The sequence below is a fragment of the Balaenoptera ricei genome, chromosome 19 (genome assembly GCF_028023285.1).
Source record: "Balaenoptera ricei isolate mBalRic1 chromosome 19, mBalRic1.hap2, whole genome shotgun sequence".
NCBI lineage: Eukaryota > Metazoa > Chordata > Mammalia > Artiodactyla > Balaenopteridae > Balaenoptera > Balaenoptera ricei.
The window spans coordinates 12,018,410-12,041,834 of NC_082657.1; the positions used below are offsets into that span (position 1 = coordinate 12,018,410).

At 56.8% G+C, this 23,425-nt stretch overlaps 1 protein-coding gene across 4 annotated transcripts in view; it reads left to right on the forward strand.

Annotated features, from left to right (window-relative positions):
- The window catches only part of MEGF8 (multiple EGF like domains 8), a 42,016-nt gene that overhangs the window by 2,307 nt on the left and 16,284 nt on the right, over positions 1-23,425 (forward strand). The window contains exons 2-28 of one of the 4 annotated variants that reach the window (XM_059906117.1): positions 3,383-3,546; positions 3,787-3,993; positions 4,839-5,019; positions 5,101-5,189; positions 5,793-6,208; positions 6,670-6,815; positions 6,944-7,066; positions 9,167-9,321; positions 9,662-9,781; positions 10,124-10,268; positions 10,351-10,514; positions 13,850-14,050; positions 14,442-14,642; positions 15,089-15,325; positions 16,181-16,299; positions 16,388-16,519; positions 16,610-16,723; positions 17,230-17,478; positions 17,972-18,171; positions 18,494-18,704; positions 18,802-19,051; positions 19,570-19,702; positions 21,229-21,476; positions 21,567-21,677; positions 21,816-21,934; positions 22,315-22,522; positions 23,057-23,237. In XM_059906117.1, coding sequence (XP_059762100.1) covers positions 3,383-3,546; positions 3,787-3,993; positions 4,839-5,019; positions 5,101-5,189; positions 5,793-6,208; positions 6,670-6,815; positions 6,944-7,066; positions 9,167-9,321; positions 9,662-9,781; positions 10,124-10,268; positions 10,351-10,514; positions 13,850-14,050; positions 14,442-14,642; positions 15,089-15,325; positions 16,181-16,299; positions 16,388-16,519; positions 16,610-16,723; positions 17,230-17,478; positions 17,972-18,171; positions 18,494-18,704; positions 18,802-19,051; positions 19,570-19,702; positions 21,229-21,476; positions 21,567-21,677; positions 21,816-21,934; positions 22,315-22,522; positions 23,057-23,237 — 4,824 coding nt within the window. Of the gene's footprint in view, positions 1-3,382; positions 3,547-3,786; positions 3,994-4,838; positions 5,020-5,100; positions 5,190-5,792; positions 6,209-6,669; positions 6,816-6,943; positions 7,067-9,166; positions 9,322-9,661; positions 9,782-10,123; positions 10,269-10,350; positions 10,515-13,849; positions 14,051-14,441; positions 14,643-15,088; positions 15,326-16,180; positions 16,300-16,387; positions 16,520-16,609; positions 16,724-17,229; positions 17,479-17,971; positions 18,172-18,493; positions 18,705-18,801; positions 19,052-19,569; positions 19,703-21,228; positions 21,477-21,566; positions 21,678-21,815; positions 21,935-22,314; positions 22,523-23,056; positions 23,238-23,425 lie in introns of those variants that run through there. The other 3 variants (XM_059906118.1, XM_059906119.1, XM_059906120.1) reach the window with 3 other exon arrangements.

Sequence of the window (23,425 nt, forward strand, 5' to 3'; positions counted from 1 at the left end):
GAGCAGGGGAAAGACATGATTTAATTTACGTTTTAGAAGATCTCTATGGCTGTTGTGTGGGGTATGGATGAAGCATGTTTTTTGGGGCGAAGTGTGTTGTCCCCAGCTTGGGGGCCATTCCTGTCTAGGGGATGAGAAGAGAATGGGAAGTGTGTGTATGTGTTAGGGGTATAAATCATTCTCTGGCTTTGAAGAGCTCCAGCCTGGTTGGGGATGGACACAGACATTTAGCCCCCGGTGTGCTCAGGGCTGAGACCGACGGAGGTGCAGGGTTGGGTAGACGGGCCTAGGGGAGTGAGAAGACTCTGCTGGGAGTCACAGAGGAAGAGCCACCAGAGCAGGGTTCTGAAACATACAAAGGGGTTTACCTGGTGAGAAAAGGGAACAGCCTCTAGGAAGACAAAAGAGGGCCTGGTGGGTCTCAGGAGCCATGTCTAGGCTTGTCTGGTCTGGCTAAACTGTTGGCTGGGAGGAGCGGAGGGCACCAGAAGGAGGGGAAGAGGGGCCTTGAATGCCATGCTGAGCAACTTGACTTTTCTCTTGGGATTGATGGGGAGCCAAAGGGGGATTTTGAGCAGGAGTGGGGCATGGCTCTCAGGCTGGGTCGGGGGTGGACTGGAGACTTGGTGTGCTCGTCTTGTGGGAGAGGATGAGTTCTGAACTGGGGCAGGAACTAAGGGGGTGGAGAGGCACAGAGAACACTGAGAGATTCGTGAAGTTTCACCAGTGAGACTTGGGGGACCGATTGGCTGGATGTTGGGGTAAGAAGGAGTCCAGGAGACTTCTGGACCCCCCTTGAGCTCCCATCCTTCCCAATGTCCGTCACCTCTAAGAACCAACATGCTCCCCCATCTATTAAAAAATAAGCAACTGACCCACTTACTTTTGTACCGTGTTCACACTTCATTGTGGCCAGTCCTCATAACATCCTCGTGGATAAGAGGCATATGCTTTTGAAAAGCAGGGGCATTTAGGGTCAGATCTCTGTCCAGGATGGTCTGGGGGTTAGGCCCATGTTGGGCAGAAACAGGAGGACTTGAACTTAAGGTGGAACGTGAGGAAGGCAGATGGTGAGCCGGCCCCTGGTGGGCACTTGGCAAAGATGTGCTTGTGATTCTAGGATCAGAGCTTTATAGTTTGGTTGTGGCTGGTAAGATTCTGGGAGGTCTGGCTGCCTGGCCTGACTGAATTGTTCTTCTGCGTTCTCCAGACCACAGCTCGGGGTCTATGTGTGATGTTCTTGGGGGCTCTGGCCAGAGCCTGAGGGAGAGCTGCCAACTTCAGTATTCTGTCTTGTGCATCTCTTCCTTCCTTCATCCAGTATCCAGAGCCCTTTCTCAATACCAAGCCCTGTTCTGGGCAATGTCGGGGAGGGATCCCCAAGATGAGTAGGCCCAGGCCCTGTCCTGTGGGCCTCCTAGGCTGCAGGAGAGACACACCTGGACACAGATGGTCCTGGCCCAGAGGAATGAAGGTCGTATTGGAAAGTGAGAACCTAGAGGGGCACCTAACCCAGCCAGGGGGCATCAGGGAAGGCTTCTTGGAGAAGGTGGGGAAGTTTGCTGGCAGGAAGGGAGAATGTGCTCTAGACAGAGAGAGGAACTTCTGCACAGGCCCAGCTCCTGATAGAGCTGTAAGCCGTGGGGTGATGTGAGACAAGTTGAGACTCCAAACACCAGGTCAGGGAGCTGGACTTTCTCCTGGAGATGGTGGGGAGCCATGGAGGGCTTTTGAGCGGGGGAGGGTAAGGGCCAGATGTCGAGCTGGGGAGATCCCTCAGGGACCCATGTCAGCGCAGGCCAGGAGGCCAGGAAGGAGGCTGGATCACTGGTCCTGGTGAGGGAGGACAAGGCCTGGGCTGGCACGTTAGAGTCACCATCTAGGGTCTTCATACCAGCCTTGGTGGCTGAGGAGAATTATCCCCATTTTACATCAAGGAAACTGAGGCCCAGAGAGCCCATGGAACTGGCCCAAGATCACACAGCTCGTGAATAGTGGACGAGCATCTCCAGTATGCAGATGGGTGTACTGAGGAGCATGGGTAAAGGGGCTGGCCTAGGGTCAGGAGCAGAGCTGGAACCCAGGTCTCCTAGTCTCCTCAGCCCACAAGCCTTCCCTGAGCCCCTAGTGGGAGATGTGGGCTGAGAGAACCTTCTGCAACCAGGACCTGGCAGAGAGCAAGAAGCGCGACAGTGCTAGGAGTAGTAGCATTCTGAAGTGCTAGGCCGTATCATAAGGGCTTTAGGTGCATTATCCGTTCTGGCCTCCCATGTGGTCGCAGTGAGACCAGCGGGGACTGCAGTCATCTGAACGCTCACCTGGGCCGGGCTTCCGAGAAGGCTCCGTCACGGGGCTGGCAGTTGATGCCGGCTGTCAGCTGGAAGCTCAGCTGGGGTGACAGCTGGGACGCCTGCACACGGCCCCTCCACGTGACTTTGGCTTTTCATAGCATGACAGCTGGGTTCTGCGAAGGAGTATTCTACGAGGCCCAGGTAAAAATTGCAGGCTTCCTCTGATCTAGCCTTGGAAGTCCCAGAGCATCACTTCTTCTGGTTTGTATTGGCCAAGCTAGTCTCTGAGGCTCTTCCCAGATACAAGGGGCCGGGAGTCAGCCATCATCTCTTGATGGGATTAGTGGCCAAGAAGTTTGAATCGACCAGAGTGATTATATCCCCGTTTTAGGGATGAAGAAACAGATCCAGAGAGGTTAGCTGACTTGCCCAAGGTCACACAGCTAGTGGCTAGTAAGTGGCAGAGCCAAGATTGGAGCCCAGGCAGTCTGGCTCCGGAGTCTGTGCCCGTAGCTACTATTCAATACAATAAACAGAGAGAAGAGACCCTGGGTGGGGACAGAGGGGAGCTGTGGTGCTCCAAGCTTCAGTCTTTGGCCAGGGGGAAGCAAGGGACCTCTTCCCTGAGAGCTCTTTTGAGCCCAGAACAGAGGACCCTCACAGAGGCCCTTTTCCAGCTGGGAGTATGCCTCTCTGCTCACGCCTGGACCGACCCTCAGGCTTGGGCATGTCTGAGGCTCAAGAATAAATGGGAAGTTCTGTGTGACCACTGGGATGGGGTTCCTCTCTCTGCACTTCAGTTTCCGCATCTGAATAGGAGGCGGTGTTCAGCCTGATCTCAGGGGTCCTTTCCAGGGATGATACTGTAATTTCTTCTTTGAGCTTCTGTCCCTCTTGCTGTCCCAGCTCTGACCTCCCTGGGCTGTGAGCCTGGGAGCCCCTTGAAGGCAAGGCCCAGGTCTGACTCATCTTTGGGCCCGCATCCCAGCGTTACGAGGAGCAGGGCTCGGTGTTTGTCGGGGGGGGGGCTGCATGGAGGCATGGGGAGAGGGTCCACATCTGAGCCTGGCCCACCTGTTCTCACTGCTCAGCCCCGAGCTCCCAGTACCGGATCCTGCTGGACTTCCTTTTCCTGGACACAGAATGCACGTATGACTACCTGTTCGTGTATGATGGTGACTCCCCCCGCGGGCCCCTGCTTGCCAGTCTGAGTGGGAGCACCCGGCCTCCGCCCATTGAGGCTTCCTCAGGCAAGGTTGGTGGGGCCAGGCTGCGGGGCTGTGGCTGGAGGATCCGAGTGGAGTGTGCAGGGCAGGCGGGTGGATACACAGAGGGAAGCAGAAGGCGGGGGGCTTGACATCAGTCAGAAGGATACAGGGACAAAGAAAGGTGGAGAGAGACAAAGAAAGGAGATGGGGACCCCAGGGTGGGGTGGGGGCAGGAGTGGACCCCCTCCCAGTCCAGCCCCAGAGCCCTACCCACCTTGTGCCTGCAGATGCTGCTGCACCTCTTCAGCGATGCCAACTACAACCTGCTGGGCTTCAACGCCTCGTTCCGCTTCTCCCTGTGCCCGGGGGGCTGCTACAGCCATGGGCAGTGCCAGCCCCCGGGGGTGTGTGTCTGTGAGCCGGGCTGGGGGGGCCCTGACTGCGGCCTGCAGGAGTGCCCAGCCTACTGTGGCAGCCATGGCACCTGCGCCTCGGTGAGCCTGCCCCCAGCTGTGTCCCCCTGGGGCCCTGCCCTGTGATCACCGCTACCGCTCCCGTGTCCTAGACCTGACTCTGCCCCTGCCTGAAACAACCCCTGCCGTCCCATCCTCTCCCATGACGCTGACCCCGCCAGGGGCCCTGCTCCCTCCTACGTTCTCCTCCCTCTCCTTCCAGATCCCACTCCCCCCACCCGTTACTCCACTTCCACTCCACCTTCCCTGGGGGCCCCTCCTCTGCCTGAGCTCACTCCCAGCCTCACCTGTAGCCCGCTTCTCACCAGTGAACCTGCCTGCCTTCCTCGTGCCAGGCCTGACTCCACCCTCCCACCCAGCCACTCTGTCTGGCCCTGGGCCCCCAGCCACGACTTCTGACTTTTGACCACTGACCTTGGGCCTAAGCCATGCATATCCAGCTTCGGGACTGGATCACGCCTTGAGCCCTCCCTGCCTTGACCTCCGCGGATCTGAGCTCTTCCAGCCCAGGCCGACATTGACTTCATCAGTTTTTTTTTCTCCAACCTGTCTTTCTATCTGTCCTCATTTTCCTTTCTGGGTCTTTTTCTTTGTTCTTTCCCTTTTTCTGTTGGTCTGTCTTCTTTTCTCCTCTCCTCTGCCTCCCTCTGATTGTGTCTCTGTGTCCATGTCTTCCTGTCTGTTGGCCTGTCTCCTTCCTGTCTCTTTCTTTGTCTCTCTATCTTTATTTTTCCGTCCTCTCCTTTCCTGTTCATCTCTCTCCTTCTCCGTTTTGCTCCATCTGTCTCACTCTGGCTCTCTCTCTGCTCCCTGTCTGTTTCTTTCTCTCTCTCTCTGTCCCTGCCTTTGTGCCCCCTTCCCCCCAGCCCCTGGGACCGTGCCGCTGTGAGCCTGGTTTCCTGGGACGCGCCTGTGACCTGCACCTATGGGAGAACCAGGGGGCTGGCTGGTGGCACAACGTGAGTGCCGGGGACCCCGCCTTCTCCGCCCGTATCGGGGCGGCTGGTGCCTTCCTGTCCCCACCGGGGCTGCTGGCTGTTTTCGGAGGTGAGCAGATGGGATATGAGTCTGGGGTCTAGAGGCCTGGCAGCCTGTGGCCAGGGCCTGAGACTGTCCACCTCTCCACAGGCCAGGACCTCAACAGCGCCCTGGGTGACCTCGTCCTGTACAACTTCTCTGCCAACACCTGGGAGCGCTGGGACCTGAGTCCTGCCCCGGTATGGACCCCACCTCTGCCCTGCCTGGAGGTGCCTGTCTACTCTGTCAGACCCAGCCAGGGCGCCCCAGAGCGACCCCATCACCCTGCACACCCCCAGCTCCCGCAGCGTGATACATGACCACCTACACCTCCCGCTTCTGCTTTTGTGTCTTTGATTTTCTTTCTTCTTCGTTTATCTTCCTTTCTGCATCTTACCTTTCTGTGTGTCTCCTGTCTCTCTTGGTCCATCTTTCGGTTTTTGTTTCTGACTCTTGGTCGTCTGCTCTCTCTCGGTCTCTGTGTCTCCTTCTCTGTGGGTTATACCTCTTACTCTCTCTACTGGTCTCTGTCATTTCTCCCTGACTCCGCCTTCTCTTATTGTGTTTCTCTGTCACACCTCTGTTTTTATTCGCATGTGTCTGTCTTTCTGGGTCCGTCTCTCTTCTTTTCTCTCTTTGCATGTCTCTATCTGTCTTTATCTCTGCCCCTCTCTCACCTTCTCTTTCTCTGTATCTCTGTCTCTCCATCTTGCCCTGTCTCTGCATCTCTCTCTGTCTTTCTCTTCCTCTGTGTCACCATCTGTTTCCCTCTCCATCTCTGTCTCCTGGTCTCTTCCTCACAGGCTGCCCGTCACTCCCACGTGGCTGTGGCTTGGGCCGGCTCCCTGGTGCTGATGGGTGGTGAGTTGGCTGACGGCTCCCTCACCAGTGACGTTTGGGCCTTTAGTCCGCTGGGCGGTGGCCACTGGGAGCTTCTGGCACCAGCTGCTTCCAGTTCCTCAGGGCCGCCAGGCCTGGCAGGTCACGCAGCAGCCCTAGTGGACAGCATCTGGCTCTATGTGTCTGGTGGCCGCACCCAGCACGACCTCTTCTCCTCTGGCCTCTTCCGTTTCCGCCTCGACAGCACCAGTGGGGGCTATTGGGAGCAGGTGATTCCGGCAGGTGGGCGGCCCCCTGCCGCCACTGGCCATTCCATGGTGTTCCATGCCCCGTCGCGTGCCCTGCTGGTTCACGGTGGACACCGGCCCTCCACTGCCCGGTGAGTGACCTGCCCCACAGCCCATGCCTTGCAGGGCCAGGCCCGGTCTAGCACCCTGGGCCTTTATGCTTTAACGGTCTTTGCCCACTGATAGACCCCTGCAGTCATTCAGTCACCCCGTCTGTCATTCATTCACTCATTTGTTTATTCACTCATTTACTCCCCGACTCACACATTCTCTAATCTGTCATTCAATCTCTTGGTCACTTGCTTCCCCACGCACTCCCACTCATCCAGTCATTTAACCAACCCCTGCTTGGTGTCTAGCCCTGGCTAGATTATGCGGGGAACCCAGAGATCAATCAAACCTGGGTCCTGCCCATGAGGAGCTTCTAGTTCTGAGGGGATATAAATCCAGTAAAGCCAGTCTCAACTATGGGTGATCACACAACTCGTAAGAGCCCAGAGGAGGGAGAGAGGCCCTTCCTGCCTCAAGCTCCTCCTCTACCCCTCCCCTACAGGTTCTCTGTGCGGGTGAACTCCACCGAGCTCTTCCACGTGGATCGGCGCGTGTGGACCACCCTGAAGGGCCGGGATGGGCTTCAGGGCCCACGGGAGCGGGCCTTTCACACAGCCAGTGTCCTGGGCAACTACATGGTGGTCTATGGTGAGGAGGCGCCCCGATCCCACCTACCTGCCTGCCTGCCAGGGGCCCAAGGCTGAGCTGAGGCTCCCTGCAGGGGTGTCCTCACCTCCCCCAGGCTTGCCAGCTGTGTTCCTTTCCTCCTTTCCCAGGGGGCAACGTGCACACCCATTACCAGGAGGAAAAGTGCTATGAAGATGGCATCTTCTTCTACCACCTTGGCTGCCATCAGTGGGTGTCGGGGGCCGAGCTTGCCCCTCCAGGAACTCCTGAGGGTGAGTGGCCCCTCTCTTTCCATGAGGGGCTCCTGAGGGTCACGCTTGCTCCCACAGTGATACTGGGCTTTGGGCAGGAGCCACCCCGGTCCTTGTTGGGGTGAGCCCAATATCCTATCGGAGCTGGCCTCAGGAGGCACACCTGCACTAGAGCTAGGACCAGGGCATTGTTGCTATGGAGATGGGAGACATTTTCAGAAGCATCAGATCTAGGTTCCAATCCAGGTTTTGCCAATTATCAGCTGTCCCAGGGGACTGCCTACAAAGAAGCAACTTCTTCAAGGTCACACAGTGGGCAAGTGGCAGAACCAGGATGGCCATTCCTAGACAACCTTTTGTACAAAAACCATCATTTAATCTCTCTGCACCTCAGCTTCCCCCTCTGTAAAATGTAATAACACTTAAACCACTGGGCTGTTGTGAGAATAAATTGAGTAAAATGAAGTGAAGAAAGAAGACAGTCCAGTGGAGGGCCCAACACATTGTCCTAATAGCGCAAGGCCAGAGGGCTCACCTGGAGGGGGTGTGGAGAAGCCTTTCAAGCTCATTAGATCAGAGACTGCTTTGTGAATGGGAGGAAAGTCACAGGCCCTCTCCTCAGAAAGGCACTTGTGTGCACAAACTGGGCATATCCTTTCAGGGGACTGTGGACTTCCCAGAGGCCCATCTGTTCTCCCCAGCCTTCTGAACAGAAGAGTGAGGACAAAGGACAAACATAAAAGAAGGGACAGTAACATTAAAGGGTTGGGCAAGAGGAAGGGTCCCCAAGGAGTCCTGTTTGACCATCAGGAATGGGACTTCCCTGGTGGTGCAGTGGTTAAGACTCCGTGCTCCCAATGCTGGGGGCCCGGGTTTGATCCCTGGTCAGAGAACCAGATCCCACGTGCATGCTGCAACTAGGAGTTTGCATGCCACAATTAAGGAGCCAGCAAGCCGCAACTAAGGAACTGGCGAGCCGCAGCTAAGGAGCCCGCCTGCTGCAACTGAGACCCAGTGCAACCAAATAAATAAATAAATAAATATTAAAAAAAAAGAAAAAAAGGAATAAAGCCTTAGCCTAGCTTTGGAGGCCTCCAATCCAGGGCTCCAGTGCTTCTCCTGTCCCTCCACACGGAGTGTGAGGTTTCTGGAGGCCTCTTCCTTCTTTGTAGATTTTGATCCTCTGGGCCAAGTCCCATACACTTACAGAGCATACAGGTCAGTAAGAGTGTGAGGGAGTCACCAATCACTGACCGCTTACCCGTCAGTCAGGACTCTTGGTTGTGAGTGACAGAAACCCCACCCAACCAGCTTAAGCAAAAAGAAGAATTTCTTGACTCACTTGAGTGAAAACTGGCTGCAGGCCGGCCTGGGTCCAGGTGCTCACATAATGGCATGAGCCATTTCTCTCCCCAGTTCTCAGCTGGATTTCCTTCAGTCTGTAGCAGGTTTGCCTTTTGTAGATGGTCACCAGCAGCCCTGGGATTATATCCTACCCCTTGAAAATGCCCAGAGGGAAGACAGTACCTTTTTCCCAAGAACTGTAGCAATTGGGTCCCCTCCCTGAACTAGTCACTGACTCTGTCTTATAGGCCTGGGCTCAAGCCCGGCTGCTGCTAGAGGCAGGGACAGCTCGACTTGAGCCTTGTGGACTGTGGGTGGGAGGGGTGGTTTTCCAGAGGAAAGTCAGCAGCTGTCACCAGAAGGGAGGCTGTTGTCAGACAGACAACAACGGGTGAGAGCCAGGCAGCCTGCCCCACCGCTCCCCCAGGGCAAGGTTCCATGCACGGAGGAGGAGACCAAGACTCAGAGAAATTGGGTCTCCTGCCCAAGGCCACACACAGCTAGTCAGTAGTTGATCCATGATTTGAAACCAAGGAAATGGTAGATCCAGGATTTGACCCCAAAGATCATGGTCTGTCTGGAAGGTGACTTGGGCAGCAGTGTGGGAGCTCCAGGAGGTGAGAGAACTAAGACTAGAGCAGGGCCAGGCAGGCTGGGAGGGTTTCCTTGGGCAAGTGGGGTTGAGGCACAGGAGAGTCAGGGGTGGTCCTCAAGGTGGGAGCCATGAAGGGGGGATGGGGGGGGTCACATGTCCTCTGGGGGTCTGTATTCTCCTAGGCCGAGCAGCACCTCCCAGTGGTCGGTACTCACATGTGGCGGCTGTGCTTGGTGGCAGTGTCCTGTTGGTGGCAGGGGGGTACAGTGGCCGGCCCCGTGGGGACTTGATGGCCTACAAGGTGCCTCCTTTTGTGTTCCAGGCGCCTGCTCCAGATGTGAGCACTGGGGTGATAGGGAGAGGGTGGCTGGGGAGGAGGTAGCATGTTTCCCATGGTTAAGGGAGGAAGTTGGGGGGGGTCCCTGGGAGAAGGAGAGGAGGTCCCTAGGGCCATGAGAGGAGGGAGGTCAGTCCCCAGGTCCAAGGGAGGAGGAATGGTGGGTGGTCCCTGGAGCTGAGGGCAGAGGGGCAGTGGTCCCTGGGGCTGGGGGAGAAGTGGATAGGGGTCCTCGAGGTTCTGAGCAGTTGGGGTTCCCTGGGCTCATCAAAGCGAGCGAGGACGTGGGAGCAGGCCCCAGGTCTGAGGCGCCCCCTCCTCCCTGCCCATCTCTCTACAGTACCACCTGGACTATTGCTCCATGTACACGGACCACAGCGTCTGCTCCCGAGACCCGGAATGCAGCTGGTGTCAGGGAGCCTGCCAGGCTGCACCGCCTCCTGGGACTCCCTCGGGGGCTGTGAGTGACCGTCCTAGTACTCTGCCCCTTAGCACGGAGACCTGGTCCGCAGTGTCTTCTTCTGCCCAGACCTGCGCTTGGGAGACTCGTTTTCACACCTAAGATCAGCATTCCTGACTACTGACCCTTGAACCTATGACCCTCTTCCCGATCCTTTTGAACTTACGTCTCTGTCCCTGGATCCCCCACCCCTGTCCTCTTGATCTTTCTCGTTCCAACCCAGCTTTCAATTCCCTTCTCCAATCCCCTGACCTTTCCGCCCCCAGCCTCCGGAATCCACAGCTTTTCCCAGGTCCCTGAAGCCCCAGTGGGTAGTGACCCCTGTCTTTCCCTTCTCTGCAGTGTCCGGCTGCCAGCTGCCTGGGCCTGGGCCGCCTCCTGGGTGACTGCCAGGCCTGCCTGGCGTTCAGCAGCACCGCCGCTCCTCCCCGGGGGCCCGGCGCCCTGGGCTGGTGCGTGCACAACGAGAGCTGCCTCCCTCGGCCTGGTGAGTGTCCAGTGGCAGTGTGGGAGGGGGCAGCATAGCACCCCACGCCAACCCCCATCTCCCGACCCTCCTGTCCTCACAGAGCAGGCCCGCTGCCGAGGGGAGCAGATCTCAGGCACCGTGGGCTGGTGGGGGCCCGTACCTGTCTTCGTTACCTCCCTGGAGGCCTGTGTCACCCAGAGCTTCCTGCCTGGCCTGCACCTGCTCACCTTCCAGCAGCCGCCCAACGCCTCCCAGCCTGACAAGGTGGGGAGCCAGGGGATGGGGCCCAGTGTGGAGTGTTGAAGGGCTTGGTCTTAGAGTTTTCATTTTTCAAATGGATCTTTATCACTCTTGCGTTCACCCCTTAAGTCTTTACGTGCAAGGGTCTGATTTTCCTTATTGACTTAAGAGAAGTTTTAACTGGTGGAATGCACATAACATAAAACTTAACGTTAGTGACATTTATCACCTTCACAATACTGTGCAACTATCACCACTCTCTAGTTCAAGAACATTTTTTTTTTTTTTTTTGGCCGCACCGCGCGGCATCCAGGATCCTAGTTCCCCAACCAGGGATCAAACCCGCGCCCCTGTGGTGGAAGCGCGGAGCCCTAACCGCTGGACCACCAGGGAAGTCCCCAGAACTTTTTTTTTTTTTTCTTAAGCTGCGCCGGGTCTTAATTGCGGCCCGCAGGATCTTCGTTGAGGCATGTTTTTTTGTTTGTTTTGTTTTAAATGTATTCATTTTATTTTTATTTAAAAAAATTTTTTTGGCTGCGTTGGGTCTTTCTTGCTGCGCGTGGGCTTCCTCTAGTTGAGGCGAGCGGGGGCTACTCTTTGTTGCGGTGCTCGGGCTTCTCACTGCGGTGGCTTCTGTTGTTGCGGAGCACGGGCTCTAGGCGCGCAGGCTTCAGTAGTTGTGGCACGCGGGCTCAGTAGTTGTGGCACATGGGCTCAGTAGTTGTGGCTCGTGGGCTCTAGAGCACAGGCTCAGTAGTTGTGGCACACAGGCTTATTTGCTCCGTGGCATGTGGGACCTTCCTGGACCAGGGCTTGAACCCATGTCCCTTGCATTGGCAGGCAGATTCTTAACCACTGCACCACCAGGGAAGCCCTGTTTTTTTGTTTTTTTGTTTTTAGTTGTGGAATGTGAACTCTTAGTTGCGGCATGCATGTGGGATCTAGTTCCCCGACCAGGGATTGAATCCAGGCCCCCTGCATTGGGACCATGGAGCCTTACTAGACCACTGGAGATGTGCCCCCCCAGAACATTTTTATAACCCCAAAAGGAAACCCCAGGTCCATTAAGTAATCACTCTCCATTCCCCTCTCCCCTTGGCCCCTGGCAACCACTAACCTTTTCCTTTTTCTGTATCTGGATTTGTTAATTCTGGATAGGTCATATAAATGGCGCCATACAACATGTGGCCTTTTGTGTGTGACTCCATTCACTCAGCATAACGTTTTCAAGGCTCATCCGTGTTGTGGCATGTGTCAGAACTTTCTTCATTTTTTTTTTTTTAATTTTATTTATTTATTTAGCTGTGTCAGGTCTTAGTTGTGGCACATGGGATCTTTAGTTGCAGCATGCAAACTCTTAGTTGTGACCTGTGGGATCTAGTTCCCTGACCAGGAGTCAAACCCGGGCCCCCTCCATTGGGAGCACAGAGTCTTAGCTACTGGACCACCAGGGAAGTCCCAGAACTTCGTTCCTTTCTATGGCTGAATAACATTCCATTGTATGGCCAAGCCATGTCCATTCATCAGCTGATAACATTTGGGTTGTTTACACCTGTTGGCAAATTTATCCTTTTTAAAAAAATATTTTATTTATTTATTTATTTATTGGCTCTGTCGGGTCTTAGTTGTGGCACGCGGAATCTTTCGTAGTGGCGTGGGGGCTCTTTGTTGCGGTGTGCAGGCTTCTCTCTAGTTGTGGCATACAGGCTCCATAGCACGTGGGCTCTATAGTTGTGGCATGAGGGCTCTCTAGTTGTGGCGCACGGGATTAGTTGCCCTGCGGCATGTGGGATCTTAGTTCCCCAGCCAGGGATTGAACCAGTGTCCCCTGCATTGCAAGGTGGATTCTTAACCACTGGACCACCAGGGAAGTCCCTCTTTTTTTTTTTTTTTTTAATTGAGGTATAATTGACAAACAACCTTATATTAGTTTTAAGTGTACAGCATAATGAATTGATATTTGCAAATATTGCAATGAAAACCTATTTTCAGCATGAGCGGAATTGCTGGGGTAATCCTATGTTTAACTTATTGCGGAATCATCAAAGTGTTTTCCACAGTGGTTCCTTATTAATTTTAAAAATAGGTATTATAGTCACATGGTTCAAAAACCATAACAATGGGGACTTCCCTGGCATCCAGTGGTTAAGACTCTGAGCTTCCAATGCAGGGGACAAGGGTTCAACCCCTGGTCGGGGAGCTAAGATCCCACATGCCGTGCACAGTGTGGCTAAAAAAAATAAAATAAAATAGAATAAATGAATCCTAGATAGTTAAGAACAAAAACAACAGAATAAAACCCCACAACAATGTAAAAATTTGTTAAGTGAAAAGTCTCTTCCATCTACCCCAGTCCTCACCCCTCAGTGTGGGAAGCTGGCCTCAGCATCCCCCTAACTCAAGACCACCCTAACTCTCCCCAGGAGATCTATTTGGATTTCTTATATATCCCGCTGTTTACAACTATTCAAATACAAGTAAATGTGACATTTAATTATTTTTCTTTCTTGCACCAAAAGTAATATATTATCTACACTGTACTACCACTTCCCTTTTTTTCTTTTTTTTTTGTCTTTTTTTTGTTGTTGTTGTTTTTTCATTCTCTTTTTTTTTCTTAATGTATCCCGGCAAGCTTCCCATTAACAGAACTTAGGAAACACCCTCTTTTTTTTTTCTTTTTTAACAGCTTCATAATACTCTATTTACATTCTGATGCTGTAGTGTTACAGTTTATTTAAACAGTCTCCCATGATGAACACTTGGGTTGTTCACTCTTTTACAATTACAAGAACACATACTAGCAGTAAATCACATAGTATGTGCGTCGCTTCAAACGTTGGAATTGGATCTGGACTCTTTTTTTTTTTAAACATATATACTGGTTCATTATATAACAAAGAATGTGATACATAGGATGAGGTCCAGAAGGGGCCTGAGCTTCTGTCCCTGGGGAGTTGGGGTGTGACACCCTCCTGGCACATGAATGTGTTTACTAACCTGTAAGTTCTCCAAACCCACTAGTTACGGGATCTGGACTCTTAAGGGCTTAGGTGGAAAGATGGGGTGTTGAGGAAGAAGATGCTGAAAGGTCCAGGGTCTTGGAGTTTAATGAGAGGTGGAGATGAGCAGGGGCTGGGACCCTGTTGTCTGCTGTCTGAGTCGGAGTCCCAACTCTTCTCCCAGAGTAACCGTGGGCGAGCTATCCCCCCTGCTTCTGGCCTCAGTCTCCCATTTAGTAAACTAGGGAAGGAGATTGGGTTGCCCGGTCTTTTCTAGCTCTGATGTGGCTGGAGAGGTGTGAGGACTGTGGGGCGATGCAGAGAGGTCCTCATGCACGCCTCCCTCCTTGGCTGGCACAGGTCTTGATTGTCCGCAGTACGACCATCACCCTGACACCTAGCTCAGAGACTGACGTGTCCTTGGTCTACCGTGGCTTCATCCACCCACTGCTGCCAGGAGGGCCTGGAGGGCCAGGGGCTGAGGACGTGGCCGTGTGGGCCCGGGCCCAGCGCCTGCACGTACTGGCCCGGATGGCCCGTGGCCCTGACACGGAAAACATGGTGAGGGTGCCTGGGACATGCAGGGGGCTGTTTATGGTAAATATGGGGGCTTGGATGTGTGGTGGGGAGGAGGAATGGGGAGAAATCAGAGGCATGGGATCTATCCTTAGTGGCGGGAGGGCCCTGGGGTTTTCAGTTGTGAACAGAACTGGGTGGGGGGGGGTTTGAAGAAAGGGGAAGGTCTGAGTTACCAAGTCAGACTCCCCTGAGGAGGTGGGTTGCTGGGAGGTTTAGGGGCGCTTGGAGGTTTTGGGGGTCTAAGAAACTCTGAGGCCCTCCTGGGAAGAGGAGGGGGTGGGTGCTAGGTGGGTTTGGGGCTCTTGGGGGTTTCAGGGGGTCAGCGTGGGTGGAAAGTTCTGAGGCCCCTGTCTGCCCCTCACCCCTACTTCAGGAGGAGGTAGGGCGCTGGGTGGCTCAGCAGGAGAAGGAGACGAGGCGCCTGCAGCGTCCAGGGTCTGCTCGCCTCTTCCCACTGCCTGGCCGGGGCCACAAGTACGCGGTAGAGATCCGGGGCCAGCTCAACGGCTCAGCGGGCCCTGGACACAGCGAGCTCACCCTGCTGTGGGACCGGACTGGCGTGCCAGGTGGCAGCGTGAGTACCAAGGTCCCCGCCTCTGACCCTACCCCAGCCCCTGGCCTCAGATGCCCTGGGCCACAAACTAACTCCCTTGACCCTGACCTCTTACTCCTTGGCTCTTGAACTCTGGGCCTCACCTTGAACCCCCCCTAGACCCCAACATCCGACCCCCAGAGTCTGACCTGATCTCATATTCTGACCCCTGCCCACGTCTCTGACTCCTCCTGCCCTGATCTTGCTGACCCTGACTTCTGCCCTCCATACTTTGACCTCTAATCTCTGGATTTTCTCAAACCCTGATCCCCTTTTGTCTGGTGATGTCCTAAATCCTGACTTTCTACAGGCCCGAGTTCTCAACCTTGTCTCCAAACACTTAAGTCTTTAGCTCTAAACTCTAATCCCTATCCCAAACCTTGACTTGGAGCATGGGCCCCTGACCCTCATATGACCCCCTCCCCCAGGAGATCTCCTTCTTCTTCCTGGAGCCCTATCGCTCGTCGGCCTGCACCTCCTACTCCTCCTGCCTGGGCTGCTTGGCAGACCAGGGCTGTGGCTGGTGCCTGGCCAGCGCGACCTGCCACCTGCGCCAGAGCGGGGCCCACTGCGGGGACCGCGGGGCCGGCGGGTCCCTGCTGGTGCTGGTGCCTGCCCTCTGCCCACTCTGTGAGGAGCATCGAGACTGCCACGCCTGCACCCAGGTGCCCACCAGGCCACAGTGGGGAGGTCTCGGCACGGAGTCAGCCAAAGCAGGCGACTGAGCAAGGGGGTGGGCCCCCCAGAGCTGGCATGGGCAGCTGAGGGGCCCTGTGGGCGGTGGTGGGGTAGACAGTTGGGGCCCTTGTCGTTTGTGAGCTGCGGAGAGGGGCTGGAGAGTCAGCTCCTGGCAGTCATGACTCTGCATATTGCAGGGGTCAGAAAACCCAACTCAGCACCTCTGCACCAGAGGGGCATTTATCCCCTTAGACACCAGAGTCCAAGAGTAGGGCTTTAGGCCTGCTAGCTCCAGAGGTTCAAACCGTGTAGTCAGCTGTTCACCTCCCTCCATTCCACGTTCTCGTTTTCCCTGGAGGTTCATTCCTTGGGAGTGGCAAGGGAGCCTCAGGGGCTCCAGACTTTTATCCCCCCACCCAGCCACTGGAGCCCCAAGGGGAAGGAGAGCACCTTTCTGTCCCCATCTCACTCTCACCCCTCAGTTCAACAGAAGTCTCAAAAGTGCCTTCATTTGCTCTAGTTGGGGCTTGTGCCAGCTCCTGGACCAATCAATGAGGCTGGGAGGAAGGAGAGTGTCCCCCTGACCACCTCTGGACCCCAGGGATTGAATCAGCCCCACCTGGACCACATAAAGTGGTGCTACTGCCCAAAAAGGGAGTGGGTGCCGGTCAGGCAGAACCCATGGATGTCAGTGGCTGTAGCAAGGAGCTGGGCTTGGAACAGGGGTCTGTGGGCCCTGGCAGGCAAGGGAGGCAGCTGCCTGTTGAACTGGTGCTGGGAGACTGGCGCTGGGAGCCCCAGGGAGAAGGCTAAGCCGGGCTCTTCTTCCTCCGACCTCCCAGGACCCCTTCTGCGAGTGGCATCAGAGCACCAGCCGCAAGGGGGACGCAGCGTGCAGCCGGCGGGGCCGGGGTCGGGGTGCCCTGAAGAGCCTGCAAGAGTGTCCCCCGCTCTGCAGCCAGTGAGCGCAGCTGGGCCCAGGGAGGGGGTGCGTGATGGTGTGTGGGGGCCAGGCCGTGGGGTGACCGTGCCGCCGCTCCCCGCGCCAGGCGCCTGACCTGCGACGACTGCCTGGCCAACTCCAGCCAGTGCGCCTGGTGCCAGTCCACCCACGCCTGCTTCATGTTCGCCGCCTACCTGGCCCGGTACCCGCACGGGGGCTGCCGCGGCTGGGACGACAGGTGCAGTCCGGGGGGCAGGGTTCCAGGAGGGGAGGGCAGGGACCAGGGTAGCGGGGTGGCTCTGACAGCCCCACGCCCATCACCCTGCAGCGTGCACTCAGAGCCGCGGTGCCGGAGCTGTGACCGCTTCCTGACCTGCCACGAGTGTCTGCAGAGCCACGAGTGTGGCTGGTGTGGCAATGAGGACAACCCCACGCTGGGACGGTGAGGCAGGGCAGGGGCCTGGGGGGCGGGGCCGGGTGGGGGCTCTCCGCCCACCCTAATTCTAACGGCCTCTTTGTTTTTCTGCCCCTTTGCCTTTTTCTTACCGTCATCTCTGTTTTTCTCCCCCCTCTTCTCCTTCTCTCTGTTTCTCTCTCTCTTTTCTCCCTGCCATCTCTTTCCCTGTCTCTGTGACTTGTTTTCTCTCATCTTTCCTTCTGTTTTCTTTCTTCTTGTCTGTTTCTGTTTCTCTTCTGGCTCCCTTTCACTGTATCCCTCTCTCTCTCCTGTCTTTTAAAATCTTTTTTTGTCTGGCTTCTCTGGGTTTTTCTCTGCCTCTCTTCCATTTCGCTTTCTGTCTTTCTCCGTATTCATATTTCTTTCTCTCTCTCTGATTGATCGCCCCTCTCCCTGTTCCTGTTTTGCTGTCTCTGTCTCTTGTTTCTTTATCATCCCCGCACCCCGGCCCCGACCGAACCACCTTCTTCAACCTGCCCCCCCCTCCCCAGTTGCCTCCAGGGGGACTTCTCCGGGCCTCTGGGTGGGGGTAACTGCTCCCTGTGGGTCGGGGAGGGCCTGGGGCTGTCTGTGGCCCTCCCTGCCCGCTGGGCATATGCCCGCTGTCCAGACGTGGATGAGTGTCGCTTGGGCCTGGCGCGGTGCCACCTGCGGGCGACCTGCCTGAACACACCCCTCAGCTATGAGTGTCACTGCCAGAGGGGCTACCAGGGTGATGGCATCACATACTGCAACCGCACGTGAGTGGGGCATGAGTTTCCATGGAGATGTCGCCCCAGGGCTGGTGCATGCGGAGATGTTGGGAGGAAGTGATCATGGTGCTGGGCTGCCTCCCCAGTGAGCCTTGGGTTTTTGCCTTGCAGAGCAGGCCCTTATTAGAGTGATAGGGTCCTCAACGTAACACTAGTTACTGTGGAGACAGGTCACCCATGGACTGCAGGCCACAGGCTTCAGCGTTGCCATAGAGATAGAGGAGGACCAAGTTGAAAGGGGTTTTCACAGGGAACAGATCACCAGTGGTGATATTTGGTTACTATAGAGACAGGAGTTACTACATGTGATGGGGTTGCCTTGGAGACACGGCCACCCATGTAGTCCAGGATCTGTGGAACAGGCAGTAGCTTATGATGGTGTTGCCATGGAGATAATGGGGGTGGAGTGGGGTGAGGGGTGGATGCCTTGGGGGCTCCAAGCCTGCCCAGTCCTTCCGCCACCCCCGCCACACCCCCTCAGGTGCCTGGAGGACTGTGGCCATGGCGTGTGCAGTGGCCCCCCAGACTTCACCTGCGTGTGTGACCTGGGCTGGACATCGGACCCGCCCCCTCCCACGCCTGCCCCAGGACCCCCCGCCCCCCGCTGTTCCCGGGACTGTGGCTGCAACTTCCACAGCCACTGCCACAAGCGGGGGCCTGGCTTCTGCGATGAGTGCCAGGGTGAGCAGCCCTCATCCTGAGCTCCTCGGGACTGGCCTCAAGGGAGCCTCCTTGGGGCTTCTGTTTTCTTTTGTCTGTGTGGGGTTCGGCGTCCCCTCACCCAGCTCTGAGTCCCTCTGTCCCATTGCCTGCCCCTTACCCCCAGACAGGTTTCGGTGCCACCCACCTCTCTGGCGGGCCTCAGCACTCCCTCTTGGGATTTGCAGTTGCTCCCCAGTCGGGGTTCCAGTTACCCTCCTTTGAGCCAGGTGGGGTTGGGGAGGGTCGGGCTCCTTCTCACCCTTGCCCTGACTCTGCATCCTGGCTGCTGGGGCCTCCACAGACTGGACCTGGGGGGAACACTGCGAACGGTGCCGGCCGGGCAGCTTTGGTAACGCCACAGGCTCGGGAGGCTGCCGGCCCTGCCAGTGCAACGGGCATGGGGACCCACGCCGAGGCCACTGCGACAACCTCAGCGGGCTCTGCTTCTGCCAGGACCACACTGAGGGCGCCCACTGCCAGCTCTGCTCCCCTGGCTACTATGGGGACCCCCGGTGAGCCAGGGGCCAGCCAGGCGGGGCAGGGTGGGGTTAGGGACGTGGTGGGATAGGGCAGGACTGGTCTGACGCTGGCTCTCCTCCATCTCCCCAGGGCTGGTGGCTCCTGCTTCCGGGAGTGTGGGGGTCGTGCCCTCCTCACCAACGTGTCCTCCGTGGCACTGGGCTCACGCCGGGTTGGGGGGCTACTGCCTCCAGGTGGTGGGGCAGCGAGAGCTGGGCCAGGCCTGTCCTATTGTGTGTGGGTTGTCTCAGCCACCGAGGTGCTACAGCCCTGTGCCCCTGGGACCCTCTGTCCCCCACTTACCCTCACCTTCTCCCCCGACAGCAGCACCCCCTGCACGGTGAGCACCAAGGGCACTGATTACAGGCCCACGTCTCCCCCACCCAGTCTGAATCTTCAGATGGACCCTGGCCCCCATGTCCCTTTTTTTTTCATCCATCAAACCCCCAACTCTATTCCTCAGACCCCTATCCATTTGTTCCTAAGCCCACAGACCCTCCCATTTCCCAGATTGCCTCCTGTTTCCTGGACTCCAGTTTCCCATTCCCCAGTCCAGGTATGGTAAATATTGGTACCTTGTGTGCCAACTCTGATCGATTGGTAGTGGCTGCCAGGATCTGTGTATTGAGAAAGAGGCTCCCTACAAGAGTGCCTGATTGATTAACCATGTCTGTTATGAACACAGGAGTGGGAATGGTGGCCTCCATGCCACAGTTTGACAGTCTGCCCAGGTGGTTCAAGCAGCCTTTTCCCCAGTCTCAGATTGCCCTCTCTTCTTGAGCTGCACCTCCTCCCAGACCCCAAGCATTCCTCTTTCTCATCCTCATCATCCCCTGATCCTACTCTACACCTCTCCAGCTGAGCTATGTCCTGGCCTTTGATGGATTCCCACGCTTCCTGGACACTGGTGTCGTCCAGTCGGACCGTAGCCTCATTGCTGCCTTCTGCGGCCAGCGGCGGGACAGGCCCCTCACTGTGCAGGCCCTGTCTGGTATGGGGACTGGGGGAAGTGGGACCTCTGTCCTGGGCTGTCCTTTGTCCCTGTACCTTGCTACCTGAGGTGGGCTCAAAACCCAGCCTGACTCTGCCAGCTGACCTGCTGGGAGACTTGCTGGCAGTCCCTTGCCACCACTGGGTCTCAGTTTCTTCAGCTGAGAGGCAAATAGAGAGGATTGTACTGGCTGGGTTGTGTCTCTGGGAAGAAGGTCCACGTGGGACATGTTTTAGGGACACACAGAATGTAGCTGGTGCGAGGGCCCCTGAGCGTCTATCTCCTCAGCCCGCTGGTTCTCAACCAGGAGTGACTTTGCCCCTTGGGTCATTTGGCTATGTCTGGAGACATTCTGATTGTCATGACTGGGGCTGCTACTGGCATCCCGTGGGTGGAGGTGAGAGATGCTACTCTGCATCCTGCAGTGCACAGGCTATAGCCCCCACAACCAAGAATTACCAGGCCCCGTTACCTCAGCTGCGCTTAGTTGATGGAGATGCACTAGAAATAATTTGTTACCCATGGCAGTTAAAGGGCCTAGGCTTGGAAATGCTTCTCTTCATATTGTAAATCAGAGTGGCTCCAAGGCTGTGAGAGAGAGGGCAGAGTTGTAGTTGGCCTGACGGCGATTGCACACAAGCCCAGACCCTTCACAGTGAGCAACTAGAGCTGAGGGGCCCTCGATTTCATTTCACTCAGCAAATGTTTACCTGCAGTAAGCTGGGCCTGAGCTAAATTCTGTGCATGTAGCAGTGAACAAGGGACACAGGCGCTGCCTTCACGGACTCACAGCAGAGGTGGGGAGTGACGAAGACCAGGGAACAAGTTGTAGTCAGAATAGTGACACTTTTGGTAAGGGACAGGAGGAAATGGAAAGGAGTGGGGAGCCTGGCTTGTCTGGGGAGCTGGGGAGGGAGTCTTTGCAGAAGGGGGATTTCACGGTGTGGGCAAGGGGCAACTAGTTCAGGTGGAGGAAGAGCAGATGCCCAGGCTCTGAGAACAGGAAGCGGGTCGGTGGTGCTGGAGCCAAGAGGGCCGGGAGAGTGGGAGGTGATGAGGTCAGAGGGCCTGCAGGCCACCCCTCTGTCTTTTTTTTAATAAATTTATTTATTTTTATTTTTATTTTTATTTATTTTTGGCTGCGTTGGGTCTTTGTTGCTGCACGCGGGCTTTCCCTAGTTGCGGCGAGCGGGGGCTACTCTTCGTTGCGGTGCGTGGGCTTGCCATTGCGGTGGCTTCTCTTGTTGTGGAGCCCGGGCTCTAGGCGCGTGGGCTTCAGTAGTTGTGGCACGCGGGCTCCGTAGTTGTGGCTCGTGGCTCTAGAGCACAGGCTCAGTAGTTGTGGCACACGGGCTTATTTGCTCCACGGCATGTGGGATCTTCCCGGACCAGGGCTCGAACCCGTGTCCCCTGCATTGGCAGGTGGGTCCTTAACCACTGTGCCACCGGGGAAGCCCCCCCCCCCCTCCTTTTTAAATATCACTTTACTGAGGCCTTGTGACAAGCCTCTGGACTCTCTCCAACAGGGCTGCTGGTGCTGCACTGGGAGGCCAACGGCTCCTCGTCCTGGGGCTTCAATGCCTCCGTGGGCTCTGCCCGCTGTGGGTCAGGGGGCCCCGGGAGTTGCCCTGTCCCCCAGGAGTGTGTGCCCCAGGACGGGGCCGCAGATGCTGGACTCTGCCGATGTCCCCAGGGCTGGGCTGGCCCACACTGCCGCATGGCTCTGTGTCCTGAGAACTGTAATGCCCACAACGGGGCAGGGACCTGTAACCAGGTACAGGTGAAAGAGGGCAAGCTGGGCGGGACAGGGAGCTGGGTGGGGGTAGTCAGGGCTCCTCCCCAGCTTCCTTCTGCTGTTCCCCAGAGCCTGGGCGTGTGCATCTGTGCTGAGGGCTTCGGGGGCCCTGACTGTGCCACAAAGCTGGACGGTGGGCAGCTGGTCTGGGAGACCCTCATGGACAGCCGCCTCTCAGCCGTGAGTTGTGGACGCCACTCTCCGGGGAGGTGCCGTGCAGCCCCATTCCACTCCTGAGACTACCCCGTAGACCCTAGACCCAGCCTGACGCTCTGTAATGACCTTACCTGAGCCCTCATATCCGCACTCCACCCACAGGACACCGCTAGCCGCTTCCTGCACCGCCTGGGGCACACTATGGTGGAGGGACCTGAGGCCACCTTGTGGATGTTTGGGGGCCTGGGTCTGCCCCAGGGGCTGCTGGGAAACCTGTACAGGTGAGGACTGCCCTGGGGAGGTGGGATACCTGAATGAGAAAAGGTTACCTCAGGGGACACTGAGATGCCTCTCACATAAGAGTCCCCTCGGGGGGGGAGGGTGCAGAAAAACCTCTACAGGTGAAGGATACCCCAAAGGATGCTGGGACACTTGTCGCAGGAGGCTGACCTCAGGGACTGGGATACTTATTTGGGTGGTGCTACCCCAGGGGATGGTAAGGTGATTGTCATAGGAGGGTCACCTTAGGGGTTTTGGGATACCTGCCAAGTGTGGGGGTGATCCCAGGGGATGCTGGGATACCAGTGTGTGTGGGGGGGTCATCCAAGAGGATGCTGGTATGACTGTATAGTGAGGCTGCTTTTTTGCATCTTGGCCCCAGGTACTCAGTGAGCGAACGGCGGTGGACACAGATGTTGGCAGGAGCTGAGGATGGGGGCCCAGGCCCCTCACCCCGCTCCTTCCATGCAGCTGCCTATGTGCCTGCTGGCCGTGGTGCCATGTACCTGTTGGGGGGGCTCACGGCTGGGGGCGTCGCCCGGGATTTCTGGGTCCTCAACCTCACCACCCTGCAGTGGCGGCAGGAGAAGGTGAGCATCTCTCCCCTCCCCTAGTCCCCACAACCAGGCTCTAGCAAAGATGACCAAAGCAGCTCCTGCCAGCTTTGCCCCCGGAGGAAGAGGCTTCCTCCCGGGGCTCCAGCACAAGTCCCAGCATTGAATTTCATTGGCCGCTCTGGGTCACATTTAATTCCTGAGTCAACCCCTGGCCGAGGGGACGCGAGGCTCTGGTCTCCAGGCTGGGGCGCAGCCCGCTGTGGAGCCGGTGCGGTCAGCCCCATGCAGCCAGAGTGAGAGCCGAGGGGCAAGGGCTTCCCAAAGGCTCCCAGGCTACTCCTACCTGAAGAAGTGACGCTGAGCAGGCAGAAACAGCAAGAGGTCTGCTGCTCACCTGCCGGGACCATGGCTGGCGGGAAGGCCTGGGGTCTGACCAGCCCCAGGCAGCTCACTACCTCCTTAGTGGTTCAAGGGGAGTTCGGGGAACTCTGAGCCTTGCTTCTACCCACAAAATGACCCCTGACCTCTGCCCCCCCACCCCCGTGACCTCCACCCTTCATCCCCGAGGCCCCGCAGACCGTGGAGCTGCCAGCAGTTGCTGGTCACACCCTTACTGCCCGCCGAGGCCTGTCTCTGCTCCTGGTGGGTGGTTACTCCCCTGAAAATGGCTTCAACCAGCAGCTGCTTGAGTACCAGCTGGCGACCGGCACCTGGGTGTCCGGAGCCCAGAGCGGGACACCTCCCACAGGTGGGCCTGGGGACGGGGCGTGGCGGGGAGGGGGCGCTGCGCTTTTGACTCCCAGCCGTCCTCTCTGTCCACTCCTGTAGTCTGCAGTCACTGCCCCCACTACCTGTTGTCTCCCTGTCTACCCCCATCACCCACCCACATTCTCAGGATACCGCCTTTTGAGAAGTTCAGTTTCTCTATATACCCCT